This window comes from Chionomys nivalis, chromosome 21 (genome assembly GCF_950005125.1).
Source record: "Chionomys nivalis chromosome 21, mChiNiv1.1, whole genome shotgun sequence".
NCBI lineage: Eukaryota > Metazoa > Chordata > Mammalia > Rodentia > Cricetidae > Chionomys > Chionomys nivalis.
In genome coordinates this window covers 39,769,024-39,791,746 of record NC_080106.1, presented here as the reverse complement: position 1 = coordinate 39,791,746, position 22,723 = coordinate 39,769,024, and the positions used below count along the sequence as shown (strand labels likewise).

At 43.4% G+C, this 22,723-nt stretch overlaps 1 protein-coding gene across 5 annotated transcripts in view; it reads left to right on the top strand.

Annotated features, from left to right (window-relative positions):
• Phkb (phosphorylase kinase regulatory subunit beta) overlaps window positions 1-13,754 on the top strand; it is a 182,629-nt gene extending 168,875 nt beyond the window's left edge. For all 5 annotated transcript variants that reach the window (XM_057754198.1, XM_057754194.1, XM_057754195.1 and 2 more), the window contains 4 exons: window positions 749-878; window positions 9,074-9,181; window positions 11,171-11,311; window positions 11,940-13,754. In XM_057754198.1, the coding sequence (XP_057610181.1) occupies window positions 749-878; window positions 9,074-9,181; window positions 11,171-11,311; window positions 11,940-12,077 (517 nt within the window). In that variant the 3' untranslated portion in view covers window positions 12,078-13,754. The remainder of the gene's footprint in view (window positions 1-748; window positions 879-9,073; window positions 9,182-11,170; window positions 11,312-11,939) is intronic.
• The last annotated feature ends 8,969 nt before the right edge of the window (window positions 13,755-22,723 follow it).

The following is a 22,723-nucleotide window of genomic DNA, read 5'->3' as shown; positions in this document are numbered from 1 at the left end:
ACGCGGACACATGGACACACAAAGCACACACACACAATTTTTAGCTTCTATAAAATTATACTGAGTCATTGTGTATTCTTTAAAAACAAAGGAGGTTCTGAACCTTTGGCAATTTTGAATGATATAATAGGTTTATATCTACTCTAGAATTTAAGTTTATTATTATAATTCTGGTCACAACTTTGATATATAAGATTATCTGGTTGACATTTAAGATTTTATGTCTAGTTTTTTGGACTGGGTCTTCAGCCTTATTTAAATAGACATTCTTATTTAATAAAAAGATTTAAAATAAGATCATTTCATTTTGTATGAGCATATACATGCATATATATGTAGCTATGTAATACTTTTCTGAACATTCGCTTGTTCATTTCTTACCAAATATTTGTTGAGCCAACTCTGGGAAGGATCTATAGGATCTAACGATACGATTCTCATGGCTTTCTGGTGCTTGTTTTTTATTAATGTGAGAACAGTATAAATAACTGTGAAGCTGGTTGTGCCCATTTTTGATGGGGAATCATCTGACAACGTAGTAAGCAGCTCATAGCTTGCTTGCTGGAGAACATCGTTTTGCCTGCTAACGCCTTAAGCTGTGGCGCCCCCTCCTTTCGCTCCTGCACTAAGCATGCAGATATGCACCACTGAAGTGTTCACTCTTGCTCACTCAGTTGGCGCACAGAACCCTGCTCTTTCCGAGAACAAACTTGATTTTCAATATTACTACTTTTCCTCTGTTCCGCAGATGCTGGCTGGATAGACGTCAGATTGATGGGTCATTGAATAGAACTCCCCCGGGGTTCTATGACCGAGTATGGCAGATCCTGGAACGCACACCCAATGGTATAGTTGTAGCCGGAAAGCATTTGCCACAGGTAAAGTTCACTTAATTCGGGAGAAAGGACCAACAGGAGGGAAGGGATTTCTGCACTACAGACAACTTTTCTTCTTTGCAAACATTCTTTGTTTTAAGAATGTTCAAACTGGGGTGCTCAAGACAGAATAAAATGCCAGAAAATAAGTCATCATTTGCTATGATAAACACCATGACCAAAAGCATCTTGTGAGGGAAAGGGCATATTTCATCTTCAGTTTTTAGTCCACCATGAAGGGAAGTCAGGGGAGGAGCTCAAGACAGGAACTGAAGAAGAACAGAGGAATGCTGCTTACTGCCTTGCTCCCCATGGCTTGCTCAGCCTTCCTTTTTTTTTTTTTTAACTTGCTTTTTATTTATTCTGTGTGTCCTTCACATCATACATCTCGGTCCCATTTATTTCCCATCCCTGTGTATCCACCCTCTGCCCTTGCAGCCACCCCCCCCCTCAAATAAAATTTAAAAGAAGAAAAGAAAAGAAGTGGCGGAAATCTCATCATGGAAGCTGTAGTGTGACATAGTGAATCACACAATAAACCCCTTTGTTCATGTATCTTTACTTGCAAGTGTTCATTGCAAAGAGTTATTGGTCTGGTTTGAGGCTTCTAGTTTTTGCTACACTACTGATGCTGGGCCCTCCCTGGAACTCCCCTTGGTTATCCTCTTGCTGCCCTGTGTCATGGAGATCCTGCATCTTTGGATCTGCAGGACCGAGCCCTTCACGTGTTCCAGCAGATCACAGATGGAGTGGATATTGGGATGGGGCAACTCATAATCCTGGTTCTGGGCCTGAGTGGTTGCTGGTTTGGTTAGCTCACCAGCTCTCCCTGTGCATTGCTTTAACCCTTTGCAGCAATAAGCAAGGGGTAGGGCCAGTTCTGCGTTCATGTCCCCAGGGTTGGATCTCTCACACTTACACCTTCAGGGCCAGCTCTACTGTGTTGTCCAGGGGTGGCATTTGGGCTAGATCTCCTGCTCTTAGGCCCTCAGGTCAGCTCTCCCACCTGCCTCAGGCATTGATGAGGTAGGGGACTTCTCTCCCCTACCCATGCCACCACATGGTAGATGAGTAATGGGGACAGCTCTCCCATGCTCACAACTTCGGGGCATACTCATCCACACCCACACACCTCGGCCAACAGGATTGTCTCTATTGTGTTGCCCAGGTGAAGTACAGGACTGGCTCTCCCAGGTGTTGCAGTTGCTGGCAGGTGGGTCAGCCTGCTTTCTTACATAACTCAGGACCACTGGCCCCAGGGGTGGTGGCATAGCCCACAGTGAGCTGGCTCCTCTACATCAGTTATTAATCAGGAAAATGCCCCCCCCCACATACACACAAATCTGCCTATTGGCCAATCTGATGGAAGCAAGTTTTCAGTTGATGGTCCCTCTTCCCAGATTATCCTGGCTTGTGCTAAATTGACAGAAACTAACCTGCACATGATGTTAGCTTTACTTCAAGTCGTGGTATGTCTTCACCGCTAAGTGGTGGGCCAGTGCGGGGACCTCCCAGACATAAAACATGTGCTGAAAAGCAGTAGATCCAGCCTAGCAATGCAGAGTGGCCTTATGGTGTGTGGTTCAGGGAAGCACTGCTGAGACAGACATAGCACTGGGCTGAGATACAGTCTTTCAGGTTCCTTGTGGTGCGACTTATTGGTGGTGTTGAGGAACTGCTGACTCTCCTATGTGTGGATGGTTTTCTTGATTGTATAAAATGGCCTGCTTCTTTGATGTGATATCATTTTTTTTTTTTTTTTTTTTTTTTTTTTTTTTTTTTGGTTTTTCGAGACAGGGTTTCTCTGTGGCTTTGGAGCCTGTCCTGGAACTAGCTCTGTAGACCAGGCTGGTCTCGAACTCACAGAGATCTGCCTGCCTCTGCCTCTCGAGTGCTGGGATTAAAGGCGTGCGCCACCATCGCCCGGCTGATGTGATATCATTTATTTAGTCCTGGTATTTAACTCACTCCGCTTATACAGAAGCAGAAATAGAGTACTGTATCTGCTTCTAGTATTGAAACTTTAACCACATTAATTTTGAGGTAGCTCTTTATATGAAAAGAAATAGTCTCAGATGTACCAATATGTATTTTGCTTGTATAGACACAAGAGTGTGGAACAACCCACAAGAAATTGGCAGTGTTCTCCTCAGGAGGTTCTAGGATCTGCTGTGGACTCGGCAACGCAACCCCTCAGCCATTCAAAGTTTGAATTATGTCGCAAGTCTATTCCTTACTCAAAAACTAAATTCAAAAGTTGGTTGCTCTAAAGCCAGACGGTGATACATGCCTTTAATTCCAGCACTTGGGAGGCAGAGGCAGGTGAATCTCTGTGAGTTTGAGACCAGCCTGGTCTACAAGAGCTAGTTCAGGACAGGTTCCCAAGCTACAGAGGAACCCTATCTTGAAAAACAAAACAAAACAAAAGTTGGTTGCTCTAGCCTTCCTCAGCTTTCCTGTGGCTGCTGCTCTGGCCAGCCTGTCTCCTGACAGCCATGGCAGCGGCTCTGCTGTCAGCCCCGATGCTGCTCATCCCTGCCCTCATTGGTGGTGCAGTGTCTCTGTCCCACCACCCGCCCCACTGACCCTATCATGTTCCATTTGATTCTGTGATAGCCTCAGCTATGTTTAGCAGACTCTCTTTGCATTAAAAATATGTACATATGTATTATGTAGTGTTTCGTTTTACAAACTCAAGTGGCATTTAGTTTTGGTAACCTTCATTTTCTTCCTTCCTTCCTTCCTTCCTTCCTTCCTTCCTTCCTTCCTTCCTTCTTTTTTTTATTAATTTTTAAAGTTAGGATACGGAGCACTGAGTTTTATTATTGGGTTTTCATACTTTGTTCTCATTCATTTTCCTCCCCCACTGCCCTCTTCCATGCCTGCTTCCCCCTCTGGCTAATCCCCTTCCTTCTCCAGTTAGTCCCTTCTTCTGCTTTTAATCTATTACACCTTCCCTTTCCTCACTTGCTCAAGATTTCTTTCTCCCCTCTCATGATCCACTTTCCAGTTTTATTACATATGTGTGTACATTATGTAGACACACACACAGACAGTATAGTTCACCTGGCTTCGTGTGTAAAAGAAAACATGAAGTCTGTCTAAGTCAATCTTACATCTCTTAATATAATAATTTCTGGTTTGATTCATTTTCTTTGTCTTTTTGTTTAGTTATTTTTTAGGTTAATATACAAAGTAATGAGTTTCATCACAGTATCTTTGTGCATGTCTTAGTTCCTCTCCTCAGCTACACTCCCTGTATACCCCTACCCCTCAAGATGGCTCCCTTTCTTCCCGCCTTCTGCTTTCTTATTACATTTATTCTGTTACCCTCCCGACTTCCCCGTCTCTTAAGATCTCTTTCTCCCCTCTCATACTCTGCTTTTTATTTTTGTGGTACCCGTGCATGCACACACACGTTTAAATCTACGTTCTCTACATGAGAGAAGTAATTCAGAATTTGTCTTTCTGAGTCTGACTTAACAAAACCATTCCTAGTTTCATCAATTTTGATGCAAATGTTATGACAGTTTTCTTATTTCTGTTGTATCTTTATCTAATGGAGCTATGAGAGCAATGCCAGCTTCCTGGAATGAATTTGAAAATAAGGAAAATCTATTTTATGAAATGATTTGAGAAGCATTGGCATTAGGTTTTACTTAAAGGTTTGGGAGAATTTGACAGTGACTCCATCCATTTCTGCACTCCTCAATGGGGACTTTTGCTGCTTCAGCTCATTGATTGTTATAGACCGGAGTTGTTCTAAGTGTTGCTCTATTCATTAATTTTTGCCCTGCTCTGTATTATTTATTTCCATATGTTACTTTGGGATTTAGAATGTTGTTTTTTTCTAAGACCATGTGGTGCATAATTAGGTCATTTATTTGAAATCATTTATTTATTTTTCTTATTTTTCACTATGTATATTGTATTTATCAGATTTCTCTAGGGTAACAGAACTTAAAGAATATGTCTCTGCATGTGTATGTATATGTGTGTGTGTATGTATGTATGTGTATAATTGGGATTTTTTAGAAAGACTTACTGGCAGAAGTCCAGCTAATCCAATAATGGCTGGCTGTGAATGGAAAGTTCAAAAAAATCATTCAGTCTACAAGGCTGCATGTCTCAGCTGGTCTTCAGCATTACTAGAATCCCAAAGAAGTAGGCTCTAATGCCAGTGAAGGGATGGACTTGCTAGCAAGGTAAGAGTAAGCAGGCAAAGATCAAAAGCTTCCTCCTTCCATGTCCGTATTATAGGCTTCCAGCAGAAGGTGTAGGCCAGAATAGAGGTGTGTCTTCCAGCCTCAATACCTAGACTAAGGAATGTGTCTTCCCCCAGCCTATATACTGCATCTTTATCAAACCCTAAAGAGAAATAACAGTAAGCCAAAGAACAGCCTTAAAGATGTTAGATCAAGGTGCAGTAGCCCATGAGCTGGGAAGGAATGGGCTACATTTTCCTAATTATAGCACTCACATTATCCTTTATGAAATGTGAAGGACTAGGCAGGCTTTAGTAGTAAATTAAGAACAGAGCGATGAAGTATGCACACAGTGCCCGTCACTCTCCTCAAATTAGACATCTGATCCTGATTCATAGTCAAAGCCTGTGAGAGGAGACAAGTTGTAACAAGGTAAGCACATTGGTAGTGTGCTTGGAATAATCACAGTGTAGGTTAACTTACAAACACATCTGGATCTACACAGAAGAATCCATAACCACTAGACACTTTGAACTAACCCTATCCCTAACAAACATAAATTAAAATACCTACTTATGTAAATTAATACATTCAAATAAATAGAAGTATTTAGTGAAAGAAAGACATTTTTAAAGTTATAGAGATAGTACCATAAGGGAAAGATGAAAGACAAATTTAAAGAATCTCAAGATTGGGAATTAAAGGCGTGTCTTTTCCAATCTTGAAAGATCTGCATTAAAGACCTGTGTGGTGGGTATGTACACATGAGTGTGGGTGCCCACAGAGGCCAGAGGTGCCAGATTGCCATTGGTGCTGGCTGTGAGCCACCTGACATGGTGCTGGGAGTGGAACTCAGTTCCTCTGGAAGAACAATATGTGTTCTTAACCACTGAGCCACCTCTCCAACCACCCCATCATGTGAGTATCATATAACCTTTCTTCTTTAGAACTGCCTGACCTGTATCTCAAAGGTTCTGCTAAATTGTACTTTCTTTTTCATTTGAGTCTAGAAATTTATAATTTCACCCTTGATTTCCTCAACAAACATCTGGTCATTCAGGTGTTGTTCATTCTCTCCATGTTCGTGCAGTTTCTATAGTTCTTCTTGCTGCTGATTTCTAGTTTCAGTGCAGTTTGGTTTGATAAGACACAAGAAGTTATTTTCATTCTTTTGTATTTGGTAAAACTTGACTTGTGGCCTAGAATGTGATCTGGTTTTTAGCAAGTTTCATAAGCTGCTGAGAAAACTGTGCATTCTGTTGGGTGGATGTTCTGACATATCTTTTATTTGATCTCTGTTGTAGTTTAATCTCTCTTGGTTTCGCTTTGTGCTGCTCTGATAAACAAGAGCAACTGAAGAGGGGAAGGTGTATTTGGCTCACAGCTGCAGGCTGTGGCCATCATTGCAGGGCAGTCAAGTGGCAGGGACTTAAAGCAGGTGATCACATTCTCTCCGTAGTAGAGAGCAGAGCAGTGAATCACTGTGTGCGTGCTAGCATTCTGTTCTCTTTTCATCTCTTATACATTCCAGGATCCCCAGTGCAGGGAACCCACAGTGGACAAGTCTTCCCATCAGCCAAGATAGCTCCCCCCCACCCCCAACAGACATGCCTACAGGCTGACTTAATGTAGAAAAGTCCTTCACTGAGACTCCAAGGTCAGGCTGACAATTAAAACTAGCTATCATGAGCTCTGAGGCCCCCTTGCACTACCTATCTAAAGATGAAAGTTGGTGCCGGCATTACACACTATTATATTAGGACGTGTGTTAGCTTTGTTAGTATTTATTTATGGAATTGGGAGTCCCAACATTTGGGACATAAATATTTACAACTGTTACAGGTTTTTGATGGATTGTTCCCTTTATTAGTATTACTGTAATGACCTTATTTATCTCCTCTTTTTTATTTTTATTTGAGTCTAATTTATCAGCTATCATAAGTTACTTCAGCTCATTTCTAGCTGTTGTTCACCTAACAGACTGACTCCATTCATTGACTCTGAGTTGGTGGGTATCTTTACCAGTGAGGTGTGTTTCTCAGGGGCAACAAATAGTTAGGTCCAGTTTTTAAGTCCAATCATCTATCTAGTTTGTGTCTCTTTATTGGCAAGTTGAGACTATTTGCATTGAAGGCTATTATTTAAATATGTTTACTAATTCCTATAATTTTGTTGGTGCGTTTTCTAGTTGATTTACTGAATTAAACATGATCAGCTTTCTTCACTCTTGTTTGTTCATCTTCCATGGAGTTAATACTTTACTGGACTGTGAGGATTCTGATGCCCTTAATCAGATCACACAGGGGCAAAGTCTAGCTCTCCATCTCGCCCATACTTCAAAAAAGGTGCTTTATTATTCCATGCAATTCAGGATGAGGAAACCAAACAGTGGGATGATATTCCCCAGGGTCCCACACTCAGCAAGAAATGGACACCTGATGGGTTGGCTTCTGAGCTTTTTCTCTTTGCCTCTCTGCTCTACTCTGAGTCCTTGCAGAAGAGTAGAAAATGCGCCAAGCTTGATATCTCCTCTGTGAGTCATTATCACCAATGCCTAGGAGCTAGGCTGCCTTTCTAACAAGATCTATTAAGAAGTTAATACAAAACCAGAAAAGAATCTTTCTTTCCTTCTATAACCACATTGACCCTATTATTAGCCATCTAGGCACTCACAGCAGCCAGCTGTCCAGGTCAGGTACTACTTGTGACAGTATGTAGGGTTAGTAGTCGTACTGATGTTGGACTGAGGCATTATCACACCAGACTGAACACCTTTCTGTCACCTTAAGTCAAAAAGGACTTCCTCAGTCCTAGTCTAAGGATCAAATAGATGTACTTTGTTTTAAAGCTATGGTTCCGTTCACTATAAACCACTGAGATAAAACAAGTGGGCCTTGTCCTCTCTGCATCTCTTGGGATAATACTGCCCTTCTCTGCTTTCTGGCACAGCAGCTATCATCAGGGCTCTCCCTCCTGTGCTGAGGGCTGCCCCTGTTGCACTCACTTTCCTCATCGTTCTCCCTCCCGTCCTGAAGGGATGCTCTCTGTCACATTTACTTTTCTCATCAACAAGTACCTGGCCCAGAGCAACAAGGGAAGGAAGGGTCTGTTGTAGCTGATGGTTCAGAGGACGACAGTCCGCTGTGGCAGGGGAAGGGTGACAGGGAGAACGGTTGGGTTTAGGGTGGTAACCAAGGAGCAGAAAGAGAAGGATGCCAGTGCAGCATAGGCTTTTTTCCCTTTTGTTCAGACTCCAGCTCTTGCCACCTACATTTAGGCTGGATCTTCCTTCCTCAAACTTTTATGGAAACATCCTCACAGATACAACCAAACGTGCGCCTCAGTAATGTTCTGTTTCTCAGTCCACTCAGGTTGACGGCCACAGTTGGCCAGTACGCTATCCATGCTCTGATCTGGATGGGACTGGGTGGCCTCAGTGAATAAAAGACTGTTGATTTGTTCTAAAGAAAAGGCAAAGCAAAAGATTCTTTTAGTTTTGTCTCTTTTTTCTGTTTTCTGTAATTTCTGCACATAATTTTTACTTATTTGTAACATTTTTCTGATGGAAGCTTGGCAAAAAAAAAAAAAAAAAACAGAAATTCTATAAATTCAATAGCAGTGACTTACATCCTAAAGTCCAACAGCAAGCATAGCTCCTCATGTTAATTCTGAATGCAATGTGCACTCTATTCATAGTCTCAATTTTGAGCTGTTACTTTTATTTATGGGATGGATTTTTAATACAGTTCTTTCTCCTAAAATTATTGCCATAATGATGATAACTACTAAAAGTGAGAGGCTTAATTGATCACAGTAGTCAGCTGGCTGGGTCACTAGTTTGACATATATAAAATTTAGTCACAGGGGTGAAAATGCTCTCTCCACTTTTATAGAAACTGGAAAGATTATTGATTAGAAAATGAAGTTCCTCTATTAAACAATACACAGAGGATAACATTCAGCATGTTAATGTGGAGGCTTTTTCTCTTCCAGCAACCAACCTTGTCGGATATGACTATGTATGAGATGAATTTTTCTCTCCTTGTTGAAGACATATTGGGAAACATTGACCAGCCAAAGTACAGACAGATCATTGTAGAGGTTTGTATTGTAAACAAAAATATAGATCACTGAAGGCTTGCTTTGTCTGCTCACTGAAGATAATATAGGAAAGCCACCCTCTCCCCTGAGACCAAGAGCTTTGTCCATCACATGTCAGCTTCTCTGAAAGAGTCATCAAGAAGACAGACGTCCCTGACCTGGATCAAGTCCCTTGTCCTATGGTTCAAGTACCTTAAACCTCCTTAAGTGGAAAATCCAAACCTACCACCACCCAGCTGCACTGAGCACATCAGCAGTGCCGTAGCAACAGAGGGAGAGATGGTTTCTTTCCAGTTAGTCGTTAGCTTTTCCTACTTCTAGGAATAATAACTACTGTTGTTCAGTGTTGCAACAGTCAGAGAATTATGTGGAGCAGGAGATCACTGCTGCTAGTTTTTTGAAAGACGTCTTTCCAAATGTCTGCCTGTGAAGAGAAGACATTGTGTAGAGTGCTGACGTACTTGCACCCGGGCACACACGTTTACACACTCGCCCTTCCGTCCCACAAAACCTTGTGTGGTGAGTTCCTGGAGTGGAGAAGTTAGTATATGGCCAGTCATCTCACTGTCTCTTTCTCTGGCAATATCTTTATCAGACATTATATTCTTGCAAGTAAGTCATATGTCTTATTGACATAGAAGTTATCAGTAAATATTAAGGTAAATTTGGCCCCTGCCGAGCTCATTATCTCTGGAGCTGCAGTCAAACCTGAGTGACATTCAGTCTCATCTTTGATGGCCCAGGATGTGGAATAGGAGCAGGTAGAAGGAGTGATGCAGAGACGGGGGTCTGGAAAGGCAGAGGTGGAAGGTGTGTTCTGTACGCTGTCTTTAGCTTTTCATATCCAGTGTCCAGGGCAGATAGTAGATTTAGGGCTTCTTCTTGTTGACCTCTGATGACTCTGGTGCCTTTACCCTGGCTGAAGAAATTTCCTTTAGAACTGCAACACAAGTCCGTATTCTCTGTCTGAAACTGTCAAAACCTAGCTTTAGACTGCCCTGCCCATGGGTCCACCACGTTGTAGCCCCTGGATTTTACTATAGTGGCTTCAGGTTCTGCTCTCAGCATTTAGATAAAATGCACCCAGTGAGATCCCAGTAAGAGTCTTAAACTTAGAACTAGGGAGTTTTTTCCTGGTTAGTGTACAAAGCATAAGGTTTATCAGAAGGCCCTTCCTTACCGGTTGCCACATGCACAGCTACAGTCTGGACGTGGACGTTTGTTATTTAACCTGAGCATTATAAGCCAGTTGTGGTAGCTCAGACTACACTAGCACTTAGGAGGCAGAGGCAGGTGAATCTCTGTGACTTCCAGCCCAGCCTGGTCTACACAGTGAGTTCTAAGACAGCCAGGGCTATGTAAAGAGACCCTCTCTCAAAAAACCTAAAAATTATAAGGGCTTAGAAAGATGGCTCAGTGATTAAGAGTCTTGCTGCTTTTCCAGAGGACCAAAGTTTGGCCCCCAGCATCTGCATCAGGTGACTCATAATTGCCTATAACTCTAGCTCCAAGGGATCCAGTGCCCTCTTCTCTTCTGACCTCTGTGGGCACAGCACTCACTTGCACACACACACACACACACACACACTTACACATAATCAAAAATAGAATCTCAAAATGAGCAGTACTTCTGTGAATAAATTAAGATGCAGCCAAACAGGTTGATGAAGGCAAGCTCTTCACCAACTGAGCTCTCTGTTGTATGGGGCTCTTTTGTAGGCCAGCAGCTTTCTCTCCGTCCCCAAAATGTCATCTTCAAAACACCAGCAGTGACTAAAAAGACCTCTCTGTGGCCACAGGGATACCGTGATAAACATGTATGTTCTGTGGCCACAGGGATACTGTGATAAACATGTATGTTCTAAACAGAACATGTGCTGCTAATCTTCATATGCAGAGCACTGCCCATCAGATCAGTGAGGACACCCTGTCCAGACTGTGTCACCATTGCGGTTCATGTCACTGGCTTTTGACATCTGTCTCTTCTAGTTACTAATGGTCGTGTCCATTGTGCTGGAAAGAAACCCTGAACTAGAATTTCAAGACAAAGTGGATCTAGACAGACTGGTCAAAGAAGCATTTCACGAGTTTCAGAAGGACGAGAGTCGGCTCAAGGGAACGGAAAAACAAGTAAGTGGAGGACAGCATTCTGGAGAATGTCTGCTTGTCTCCGCTGTTGAAATGCTCTCTAATCTTACCATCTCACGTCCCAAACACATCTACAGAGTACAAAATTAGGATGCTTGAGAGTCAGTCAGACTTACTTGAGGAATTAATATTACTTTTTAGCTAATTGCTAGTCAATTGAGCTATGAAGTTCTGACAAAAGAAGAAAGAGAAATCTAAGATGAGATAATTTTTTTTTTATATCGCTGACAATTAAAGTGTGTGTTGCCAGGGAGGAACCACTGATTCCAGAAGGCTGTAAAATAAATTCAGAGGAAGATGGGAGTGTAGAACAGGCATCACTGGGGCTGTGTACTGTCTAATGTAGTCCCTTCTGGGCTCTCTGCTTAATATGGTATGCTCATCTGTGAAAGGGTTCCCTGAGTAAATAAAAATTGCTAGCAAAGAGAAGGCTACTAAAAATGTCTGCTTTTGTTTTATGTGCTGAGAAGACACCTCGGGAAACCGAAAGCGAAGTGAGGAAAGCTCGTAATTTCCGTGAGGAAATCTTTCTGCAAATCTGTTTGCTTCTTAGGCAGCCGCTGATTTCACCTGTCAATCCCAAGGCCTTGTCTATTCTCTTCCTTTGTAGGATGATATGACCTCCTTCTACAACACGCCCCCACTGGGAAAACGAGGAACCTGCAGCTATCTGATGAAGGTTGTGATGAGCTTGCTGCTGGAAGGGGAAGTCAAGCCAAGCAATGGGGACTCGTGTCTGGTTAGCTAGAGAGGGGTGCAGGAAGCAGAGGTGATGGCTGTGCCTTTTGTGTTGAAGCTAACTAGCCCAGGCAGCCGGTAATGGGTGAACTGATGTGTTAGCGAGGTAGATGCTGTATTCTGTTTGCTGGTATTAGACCTTTGCATGCCAGCGGCAGTTGAATGGTAGGCAGTGATTGGAATCAAGTGAAACCCCAGTTTTCACCATTTGTGCCAGCTCCTATAATCTTCACTGAACCATAGAAATAGTTTGTGAATTGAAAATTCAGTACTGCTATCAAATATTCCATCAAAACTGTGCTTCTTTAGACTGAATTCTCACCTTCCAGCCATTAAAGCAAACTTCCAGCCATTAAAGCAGACTTACGAGGTAGTGCGAGGATGGTGAAGGCTGCACCACTGTTGCACTAAAGCAGAAGATGTGCAGTGCACACCAAAAAACGCAAAGTAAACCCTGATATTTAACTTCAGAAGCTGCATTATTAATAATTCTGTTCAAAACTCTTAGTTTTTACCTTGTAAACATGACTGTGGTTTGGTATTAAGCTAAGTATGAGAGTTGGACTAAGATACAATGTATCAGTTTCTGGACACCTGTTAACAGCAGAAGTGTTCAGCAGTGAGTCAGCTGCCCTCCCATGCACATGCCACAGGCAGGCATACCTACCTACACATGATTGCAAATAATAAATAAACATAAAAATGGTTAAATAGTTAAATTTAGGACTGTTAACCTTGTAAAAGCAAAGTTGAAAGTCAAAAAGTTCTGTTTTTGAACTAACAAATGTTAGTTCTGGAAACATTCTTTGCTCAAGTTCATAACACTGAACAGCCCTGAATGTTTTCATTTAATTCATTTGGAAAATGGAATTTGCTGCCAAATTGACTTATGCAAGTAGATTAAGTGTTTAAATCTTATTAAATATTTCCTTCCTAGATGTCACAATGTGCCCCACTTGCTTGGGCTCCAGTCCCAGCAAGCATCGTTTTTTTCTGACCAGTCCTCCTGAGTTTCATCTAGGTAATCAAATTTGTCATATAGGATGTGTAGCCCAGTGCAAGTCAACTGATACGAAGTAAGTGTGTGTGTAGACTGAAGAAACGCAGTCCCACACAGCTCTGACCAGCTCGAGGTATGGCTGCTCTTAGAACATGTATAGGACTCTGTGTGTGTGTCAGTCAGCAAGCCTGGGAATAATGGCACAATCCAGCCTTGCCAATTCGACAGTGTGTGGAGAGAAGTTAGTAAAAGATGGTCCTGAGGAAGCCACTCACAAAACTTAAGTCAGAAAAAGAGTCATGAAGCCCATGGAGGAGAATAAGTTCCGGTGGTTGATAGGTAGAGAAGAGAAATTAAAGAGTGACAGAGAGGAAAAGCCCTTGAAATATTTAAGACTTGTTAAAATTCAGAAGAAAGTAAACACTTTTATCCTTAAGAATTAATTTTTTTGATTAGCTGAGCAAAGCTGCGAGAAACTGCTGTCTGGTCGAAACAGACGCCACTTGCAGATCTGCTTTCTGAGTGAGCTCCAGCTTCCTGTCCCATGTTCGAGGTTTTGGCGCTTTCTTCCGCTGCTTGAAAGTGCTCAAAACAGTGACTGTGCATCAACTTCTGAAATTATGAAATGCAAAATTTATTGTTCTGGGAGATATTTTGGGATGATCAATAAATCTTGATGTTCATCTATCAGAAGCAATGTCTGCTTTCTAATTAGAAAAGCAAAATAGTCCTGAGACTCAGAACACAGAACTCATGAAATTTAGAAGTCCCATTTGATCTACAGAGCCCACATGTTTTAACAGCTGCACTCGAGGCTGACTGAAATATTAGCACATGTATTGGGGCATGGCAAGCCTTAAACCTGATTTAAAGCTGCTCCGTCACACTGGCAGATTCTCGGTGCTAAGTTTATTGTACAATCAACGTCTGCTGGAAACTCCTGCCTGCATATCAAATTCAACTGCATTTCCAGAGCATTGTTAGAAACATGATGTTTTCCAGACTTCCTTCCATTTTATTTAAGGCTTAAAAAGAGATATTTCAGCCTTTAAAAATCAAAGATTTTTAAATTATCTTAATGTCATCTTCAATAAGTTTCCAATGCTTTATGGGTATCATTAAACATTTGTTGAATATCTGAATACATTCAACTTTTCACCCAAATCTTAAAGACTGCATTTGTACACACTGCTAAGCCCCTCGTGAACAGGAATATTAAATAGGTGCCACATAAAGGCTTAAGAGGCAGCCCAGTGTGGAACGAGCCCTAGCAGCAGAGGTGCACCCACTCAAAGTCGGAAGAGCCGGAGCAGCATCGTAGTATGCAGCCAGACTGTCAGAGCCCTGTCTCAAACTAAACATGTGCATGAGAAATGAGGGAGGCTAGAGTCATAACAGCAGTGGCAGCATAGCAGCCTTCACACAAGGGGACGGGCACCACATAAACTTAAAAAAACAGCAAAAAGACAAAAGAGCTGCAAGAATTTGTCTATGGCCCTCATATTCGAGCTTCCCAGCAGCTGAACAGGTTGATGGTTAAATTATGAAAAAGTCTAATGCATCCGAGACTCAGATGAGTGTGGTGTCAGCATCAGGAAGAAAGGAAGGAAAGTGTTCTTCCAGAGTAAAAGCTCCTCTCCCAGCACATGCTCCAGCATCCCATCATATGTTCCAGCAGGACCAGTGCCACCCCTGGATTAGAGAAGAGCCCATTCTAGACAACCCAACCCTAGGGCCCAAGTACAAGCTTCTTTGAACAGGTCCAACACAAGGACATGTGCCTGAGAATGAAGTGGATTTCAGCCCCGGTGACTACCACAGTTTTGCCGCCCAAGCACAGGGGAAACTATTGAGAGCGGGCATTTTGACATTTCATCTGAGAGGGGGTCAGATGAGGGGTAGGGCTGACCGTAATCCCTCCAAAGGTGTAACGTCTAAGCGGACAGTCTGGAAGCGACTGTCTCCCACCTGTGTGTTGGTCCCTGCAAGGGTGAGGCTTCTGACTGGATGATCTGGTTGTGTTTGATAACTACACACTCTCCCCACCCTCATTTGTTTAGTTTTTCCTGTGATGTTATTAGAAACTGTTGGTTCTGCATTCACTGTGCTTGGTCAAAGGCATAGATCCTGTGTCCATGAGCGTAACATGCATTGTGAGATGTTTCCTGACAATCCACAGTGGGCGGTTCAGCAGTAGTGCATGGTCAGCCTGAAAGACGCACATCTACCCCTTCACTCCTGCTCTTGTAGCTGGTGGGAGAAAATGTGGCCCTGTTCCCCAGTGGAACTCGGAGCTAGGCTTTCCGTGAGTTTTCCCTCCTCACTCGGGCTGGGAACCAACCCTAGGGACTTGTTGATGCTGGGAAAACACTGTGCCCATGAGCTGCCATTTCATTTCTCTCCTGACGTTGTTTTCTATTTCAAATGGGTGTCAGTTTAGTAAAGCAGCTCACTGTTGAAAGAAGAAAGTTCTGGAGGAATCCGAGAAAGCTCAAATGCCAGTGTTGCAATTTATGTGAAGCAATTCATGCTTAGGTTGTTGAGCAAAAACAGATGAGCCTGTTAATGGTCGCGCTGTGGAGTGACTGCAGGCTCCGTGCTTTTCTCTACCTGGGTGATGGCTCAAAAGGGGCTTCACACTCCCTAAAAATCTCCACAGGTGCTAGAATAAACCACATCTGTTCAGGCATTTGTCAGCCTTCATTTGTCTAGTTATGAAGCCCAACAAGATTCACAAAGTATTCTAAACAGGTAACTCGCCCTTTTTTAATGCAAGTTTGTGGAAATGGCATGATAGAGCCAGGGCCCTTCAGGAACTCCCCACTGATATTTTTCTAACGAAACAAACAGAAGAAACATATCTTATTTTTTCAAAAGCCACCTCAATACCAGAAAGAAGAGCAATGAAAGATGCTGAACCCATAGAGCCAGGGCCCTTCAGGAACTCCCCACTGATTTGTTTTGTTTTGTTTTTTTGTTTTTTTGAGACAGGGTTTCTCTGTAGCTTTGGTGCCTGTCCCGGAACTAGCTCTTGTAGACCAGGCTGGCCTCGAACTCCCAGAGATCCGCCTGCCTCTGCCTCCCGAGTGCTGGGATTAAAGGCGTGTGCCACCACCGCCTGGCCCCACTGATATTTTTTAAAGAAATAAACAGAAGAAACATATCTTATTTTTTTAAAAAGCCACCTCAATACCAGAAAGAAGAGCAATGAAAGATGCTGAACCCATCTTGCTTTGTAGTCTGGTCGGCTCGGTTTCCAGCTGCTGTTCTTCTCCAGAGCCAGGTATGTTTAACTTCCTGGCACTAGCCCAGCTCTCATTTCAGGAGAGGCTCCGTGTGTGTTTCATCTTCATTCTCACATTTCTGTGCTTTCAAAGTTACTCTTTCTTTTTCTTCCTTGATGGAGCCTCACCATTAGTTTCCCCCAGGGTGGTAGTGGGTGTGGATGCCGCAGAATTGATGGTGGTGACTCCCCACAAACTGCCCTTGCTTGTCCTTCACATATTCCAGCAGAGTATAGTCTGAGCAGTTCCAAGATTAATTTCTGCTGCTTCCTGTATGTCGGCTAATTAGTGATGGTACAGAGTGTGCATCCATACAGTTGAAGGTGCTTGGGGATATATTTTTGTCCTAGAAATCTCCACTAAGAGGTTTTTGTGATGACCATTTTCATCTATCCCATGTGAAACTGTACTTAATTCCTAGAAACTTTCATTTCTCTCAGAAATAGGATGTAGAGCTTCTAGGTCTATCTCCTGCCCCTTGTTGGCACTCACTGTGTGAGAGGCACACACATCCCCCATTCATGACAGTAAAGAGAGGGTGGCAGTAGCCTAGACCCCCCCCCCCGACTCCATGCCTTGACTTTGGGGGAGGGGTGCCCTCTTTGAAAGAGTGGTGATGTGGGATTTCCCTCTATATGCTACGATTACCATTAATGACTAAAGAAACTGCTTTGGACCTATAGCAGGGCAGAACTTAGGTAGGCGGGGAAAACTAAACCAAATGCTGGGAGAAAGGAGGCAGAGTCAAAGAGAAACAATGTAGCCCCACTGACACCTATGCCGGAACTTTACCCGGTAAGCCCCAGCCTTGTGGAGATACACAGATTACTAGAAATGGGATAAATTAAGATATAGGAGTTAGCCAATAAGAAACTAGAGCTAATGGGCCAAACAGTGATTTAAATAATATAGTTTCTGTGTGATTATTTTGGGCCTGAGCTTCCGGGCAGCCGGGAAACAAGCTAAGGGCTCTCCTCCAACAGAGTAGATCAGATTTAATCCATGCCTGGCCTCCTGAGGGCTGCATTCTCCTGAGCTATTGTGGCTGAGCTGAAGGGGCTGGCGTGGCAGCGACTGGAAGAGGACACAGGCTCAGACAGGGGGCAGTGAGGTTCAGAAGGTCACAGCTCTGCTGAATCACAGCATGAGCTAAGCCAGCTTGCTAAGCATCTACCAGACACTGTTCTGCATGGACATTAAGGCAGATCAGCTCTCTGTGGAGCTTGTGTTCTACCTGGATCTAAAAATGAGATAAGGATTGATAAATTCTACTAAGAAAAATAAGGTGGTAGAAGGGTGTTGGGACTCAGAAAAAATACGCCCAAAGTATGGCCCATTGGCGTGCTAAGTGTCTTGAACTACTGTGGACCCATGGTTTGTCTGCCCTTTCACCGCCCTGTCCCTTTTCCTCACTCAGGGCAAGATGGGGCTTTCTCTGAAGCTTCCATTCCACCTAAAGCAGAATCTTCCAGAGTAACTCAACAGAAGAAAAGCTGGAACTCAGTCCACATCCAACCCAAGTGAACTTCACCCCGAGCTATTGTTTATTCTTCCTACTGCTCTCTCAAAACTCTTCTCTGAAACGACTGCAGCCACACTCCCCTTTCCTCTTAACGAGAATATTTCCACCAACCACCTGGGGTCACTCACTCTTTGAGTTCGTGCTTCTTATGACTTCCATTTTTAAGCCAGTTGAGTTTCCTATCTGTGAGAAGCCTCTCATGAGGGACTTCTGAGCAGCAAGACAATCACAGTGAACACAGGCAGGAAAGGTTGGAGTGGGGGGTGAGCATGCTTGGCTCGACAGAAAAGAAATATGCTGGATAGAGAAAACTGTGGACAAAACACACACATGTGGAGAGAGGAGTTGAAGATACTATAAGCCTTTACCTAAAGAATAAATCTTCAGATAAAAAATATCCAGAATGGGGCTGGAGAAAATGTTCGGCAGTTAAAAGCACTTACTGCTCTTGCAGGGGATCAGGTTCAGTTCCCAGCTCACACATAGTGGCTCACAACCATTTGTTTTATAGATAGATAGATAGATAGATAGATAGATAGATAGATAGATAGATAGATAGATAGATAGATAGATAGATAAAGGGATTTATTACAATTACTACAGGATGCAGTCTTGCAAATCTAACAATGGCTGGCTATGAATAGGAAGTTCAAGAATCCAGTAGTTGTTCAGTCCACGATGCTGGGTGTCTCAGCTGGTCTTTGGTAGATGCTGGAATCCAAAGGAGTGGGCTCTAATGCCAGTGAAGAAATGGACTTGCTAGCAAGGCAAGAACAAGCAGGAAAGAGCAAAGCTTCCTTCTCCCATGTTCTTATATAGGCTTCCAGCAGAAAGTGTGGCCAGATTAGAGGTGGGTTTCCCAACTCAAATGATCTGGTTTAAAAGTATGTCTCTATGGCTCAAAGACCCAGGTTAGAAGTGGGTCTTCATACTTCAGATTAAGTTTTAAAAAATCCCTCATAGGTGTGCTTTTAATTTTTGCATTTTAGTTCAAGATATAGTCAAGTTGACAGCCAAGAATAGTTATCACAGGTCACAGAAGTTCTAACCGGTCATTCTGCATTGTCGCATCTTTTGCACAGGTGGCTGCTTTCTGTGAGTCTGAACTTTTTTTCACAAAATATACATAAAACAAAAATAACTAATGAAGTGCTCAACTTATCCATGTTAGTTCAGTGTTGTACAATATGGCGTTTTTTTTTTTTTTTAAATGGTCCCCAAAGGGAGTGGCACTATTATTAGGTGCGTGGCCTTGTTGGAGAAGTGTGCACTGTGGAGGTGGGCTTTGAGGTCTAGTTTGTGCTCAAGCCATGCCCGGTGAGACAGTCCACTTCCTGTTGCCTTCGGATCAAGATGCAGAACTCTCAGCTTCTTCTCCAGCACCATGTCTGCCTACCTTCCCACCATGGTGATAATGGACTAAACTCTGAATTGTAAGCTAGCCCCAATTGAATGTTTTCCTATATAAGAGTTGCCATGGTCATGGTGTCTCTTCACAGACATGCAGTATAATCCCAAGTTGTTTTTATTAAACCCATTGTAAAGCTAAACAAAAGCAAACCCCTTTTTGTCTTGGGGGAGGGGTTCTAAAAGTCAAAGATAAAAATCTTAATGATGACTCAATCATAACTTAGGCCATTCTTGAAAAATACTTGGTTAAATTCAGTCGACCAGAGAACCAGGGTAGAGACTGTGGTAATAGAGAAAACAGAATACTTGTGAACTATGTACGACCATGAGTACATTGGAATATACTCCTGTGAAACTTCAAGTTATTCAGTAGGTAACTAATGTACTGAAACAAAATCTCTAGAGCTTCTGGCAGCTCAGCGAGGGCCGGGATGGGCAGCTCTGGGAGGGCTGAGAAGGGATTTCTCTACTTGGTCTTTCACAAGACACTGATAACAATCTCATTTTATTTTCTAATTTTATTGGTAAGAAAAAATGTTTACTGTGTAAAATGTGTTTAAGTATTATCATTTGGAGCACAAGTGGAAGCCAGAGAATTAGAAATGGGTATGGGGTGGCATACTAAGGGAGGGGAGACAGTGGGTTATAGGAAAGAGAAAGATGCAATTCTGGGGGGAGCTTAAGCAGTCAGGAGGGCAGGAATATTTAGGAAAAGGGGACACTCACCTGAAGGAAGGGCATACAAAACCATGTGGAAACCTACTATCTCAAAATCCAATTAAAAAGCATAACTAGAGGTCTAATGGACCACAATGTGATATGGAAGAAAAGTGGGTTTAAAGGGTTAATAGGGTGGAGGTGGGGTGAGGGAAGAAGTAATGGGTGAGTTCACTGAAACCAAGGACACACAGGAAAAGCGTATGGATCCCACTGGTAAGCTAGTCCAAGCACGTGGGAAACTTGGGAAGTAGAGGCAGGAGGTTCTTTGTTAGTCTACATCCTGGTCTACACAGCAAACTCCAGAGCAGCCAGGACTACACAGGGACCCTGCCTCAAAAAAAAAAAAAGTGGACAATCCTGTTCCCAGATTATTAAATCCTTGGATTATTAAATAAGTATCACAGTGCAATGCAGGGTTTATATCCATATTAGTTATTGGTAAGGGAGACCTCAGAAGTCTCCAAAATAATCGGACATGACCATTGTCCTTGGTCATCTACTGTAGCTGTAAGTAAGACCCTAACACTAAAAGCACCACACACTGGCTAAAGGCCAAGAGAAATCAGTCTTGAACTGAGCAGGCCTCCCTGCTGGCTAGCTCCCACGGTGCCGTAAGGTGCTATGCAGGCTGCTGACGAAAAGACATTAGTGGTCTTCCAGTGCTGGACCTACCAGGTAAGGTGCCCTGCTCGTCCAATAGCAGCATGACTGTAATGAGGTGACTGGCAGCGTTCTACCTAGATGTGAGGCCTGTTCCATGGGAAGGAATCCTCTCTGCTACTGTAATTGTGGTCAGAAGCCCATGGCAGGAGAGGTCAGGAGCCCTGCAGTAGAACCTGCTTTTTATTTTGCTAAATGGTCATGTTATTAAATGGTCTTCTGTCCGTTTTTGTCACAGCCTAGGAATCTATTGCTGCTGCCTTATCAGATCAGCCCCCAGGTGTGTACATCTGTGGGTGCTGTCTGCCCTAGGCAGGCAGGATTGGACTGTGTGAGGAAGGCAGCTGAGCAAGCCATTAAGAAACTTTCCTCCACATCTCTGCTTCAATTTCTGCTCCCAGGTTCCTGCCCTGAGTTGCTGCTCTGCTTCCTTTGGGGATGGATTGTCACCTGTAACCTAAACAAATCCTTTCCTTCCTCCAGGTAGTGTTTGGTCATGATGTTTATCACAGTGTGCTGCTAGTTTTATGTCAACTTGACACAAACTAGAGTCCTTTGGAAAGAGGGAACCATAATTGAGGAAATGTGCCCCCCCCCCCAGATTGACATGTGTGTGATGGATTAAGTAAAATGCTGCAGATCCTCAAGTGGCTGCAGCGGGCAGCGGGTCCCTAGAGCAGCCAGTCTCAGTCAGAGATGGTGCAGTTCCCTGAGTGGCTGCAGCGGGCTACAAGTCCCAAGCAGGGAGCCACATGGTGGTTAGAGACCTCGATGGGGCAGCTGGTCCCATAAGGAGAGAGAGACAGATGGGCATGCCACGAGACCACACCGCAGGTCTCCGAAGGTGGCTTTTCCCGGGCAGGGAGCCACATGGCAGGCCAGAGACAGAGACATGGATAGGCATGCCTTGCAGAGTGAGGTTGGATATTTATTTAGTGGGTTATGGAGGGGAAAGGAGAGATAGAGAGAAGAGGAGAGAGAGAGAGAGAGAGAGAGAGAGAGAGAGAGAGAGAGAGAGAGAGAGAGGAAAGGACAGGGAAGGAAAGGACTCAGGCTAGAAGCTGAAGATCAGCTTGCCTCCAGCAGACGGGGAAGGAGTGGGCATGACTTGTGGTGCATCATTTTTTTAATTAATGATTGATGTGGGAGGACCATCTCATTGTAGATGATACAATCTTGGACTTGTAGTCTTGATGTGTATAAGAAAGCAGGCTGAGCAAACTGTGAAGAGCAAGCCAGTAAGCAGCACTCCTCTGCAGCTTCTGCTTCAGTTGCTGCCTCCAGGTTCCTGCCCTTAATAGGAGATAAATCCTTTCCTCCCCAGTTGCCTTTGGTCGTCATGTTTATCAGAGCAGTAGAAACGTAACAAAGACACAGCAACAGAAAAGGCAAAATCAGACACCTTATGCAGATTCATGTTTACACCCACAGACCGTCACTGCTCCCACCTGAGTCAGGGAAGCTTCTTTCCACAATTAATACAGAACTCCTCATGGTGCTGAAAGAAAGAAACTGAGTGGCATCCCTAAATTGGGACATTCTTATCACTCCCCAGTTTGCGCGTGCGCACACACACACACAAATACACTGCCGACACACTCGTACTGAAGGTCAGAGACTGTCTCAGGAGGAGATGAGAAGGGTGGGGAGGGATGCCATGAAATACAGTCTCCTGGACTCAACACAGCCACTGTGTTCATCAACAATCTCCTGCACAGGGCCCGTGAAAGAGCAATCCAGCCAAAACTCTGGAATAGATGGGAGGTGCTCTCCAGGCCTCACCCTTCCTGAGGAGCTCCCGGCAGTTAGTTGCTGGGGAGAGGGAATCATTCTCTCTTGAATGATAAGAGTTCTCATGCTCCTGTGGAGGTCCCCATAATCATAAGCAACACTAATTGGATTTGGTAGGTTATCAAAAACAAAAGTACATGAATTATGGAGGGACTTTTGTTAGGAGGACTTTGGGTAAATTGAAGGGGGGAAGGAGTGGACATGATCATGTTTCATTGCAAATAAGCAAGGCTTTCAATAAAAAGAAAACATTATTATTGAAATTTTTA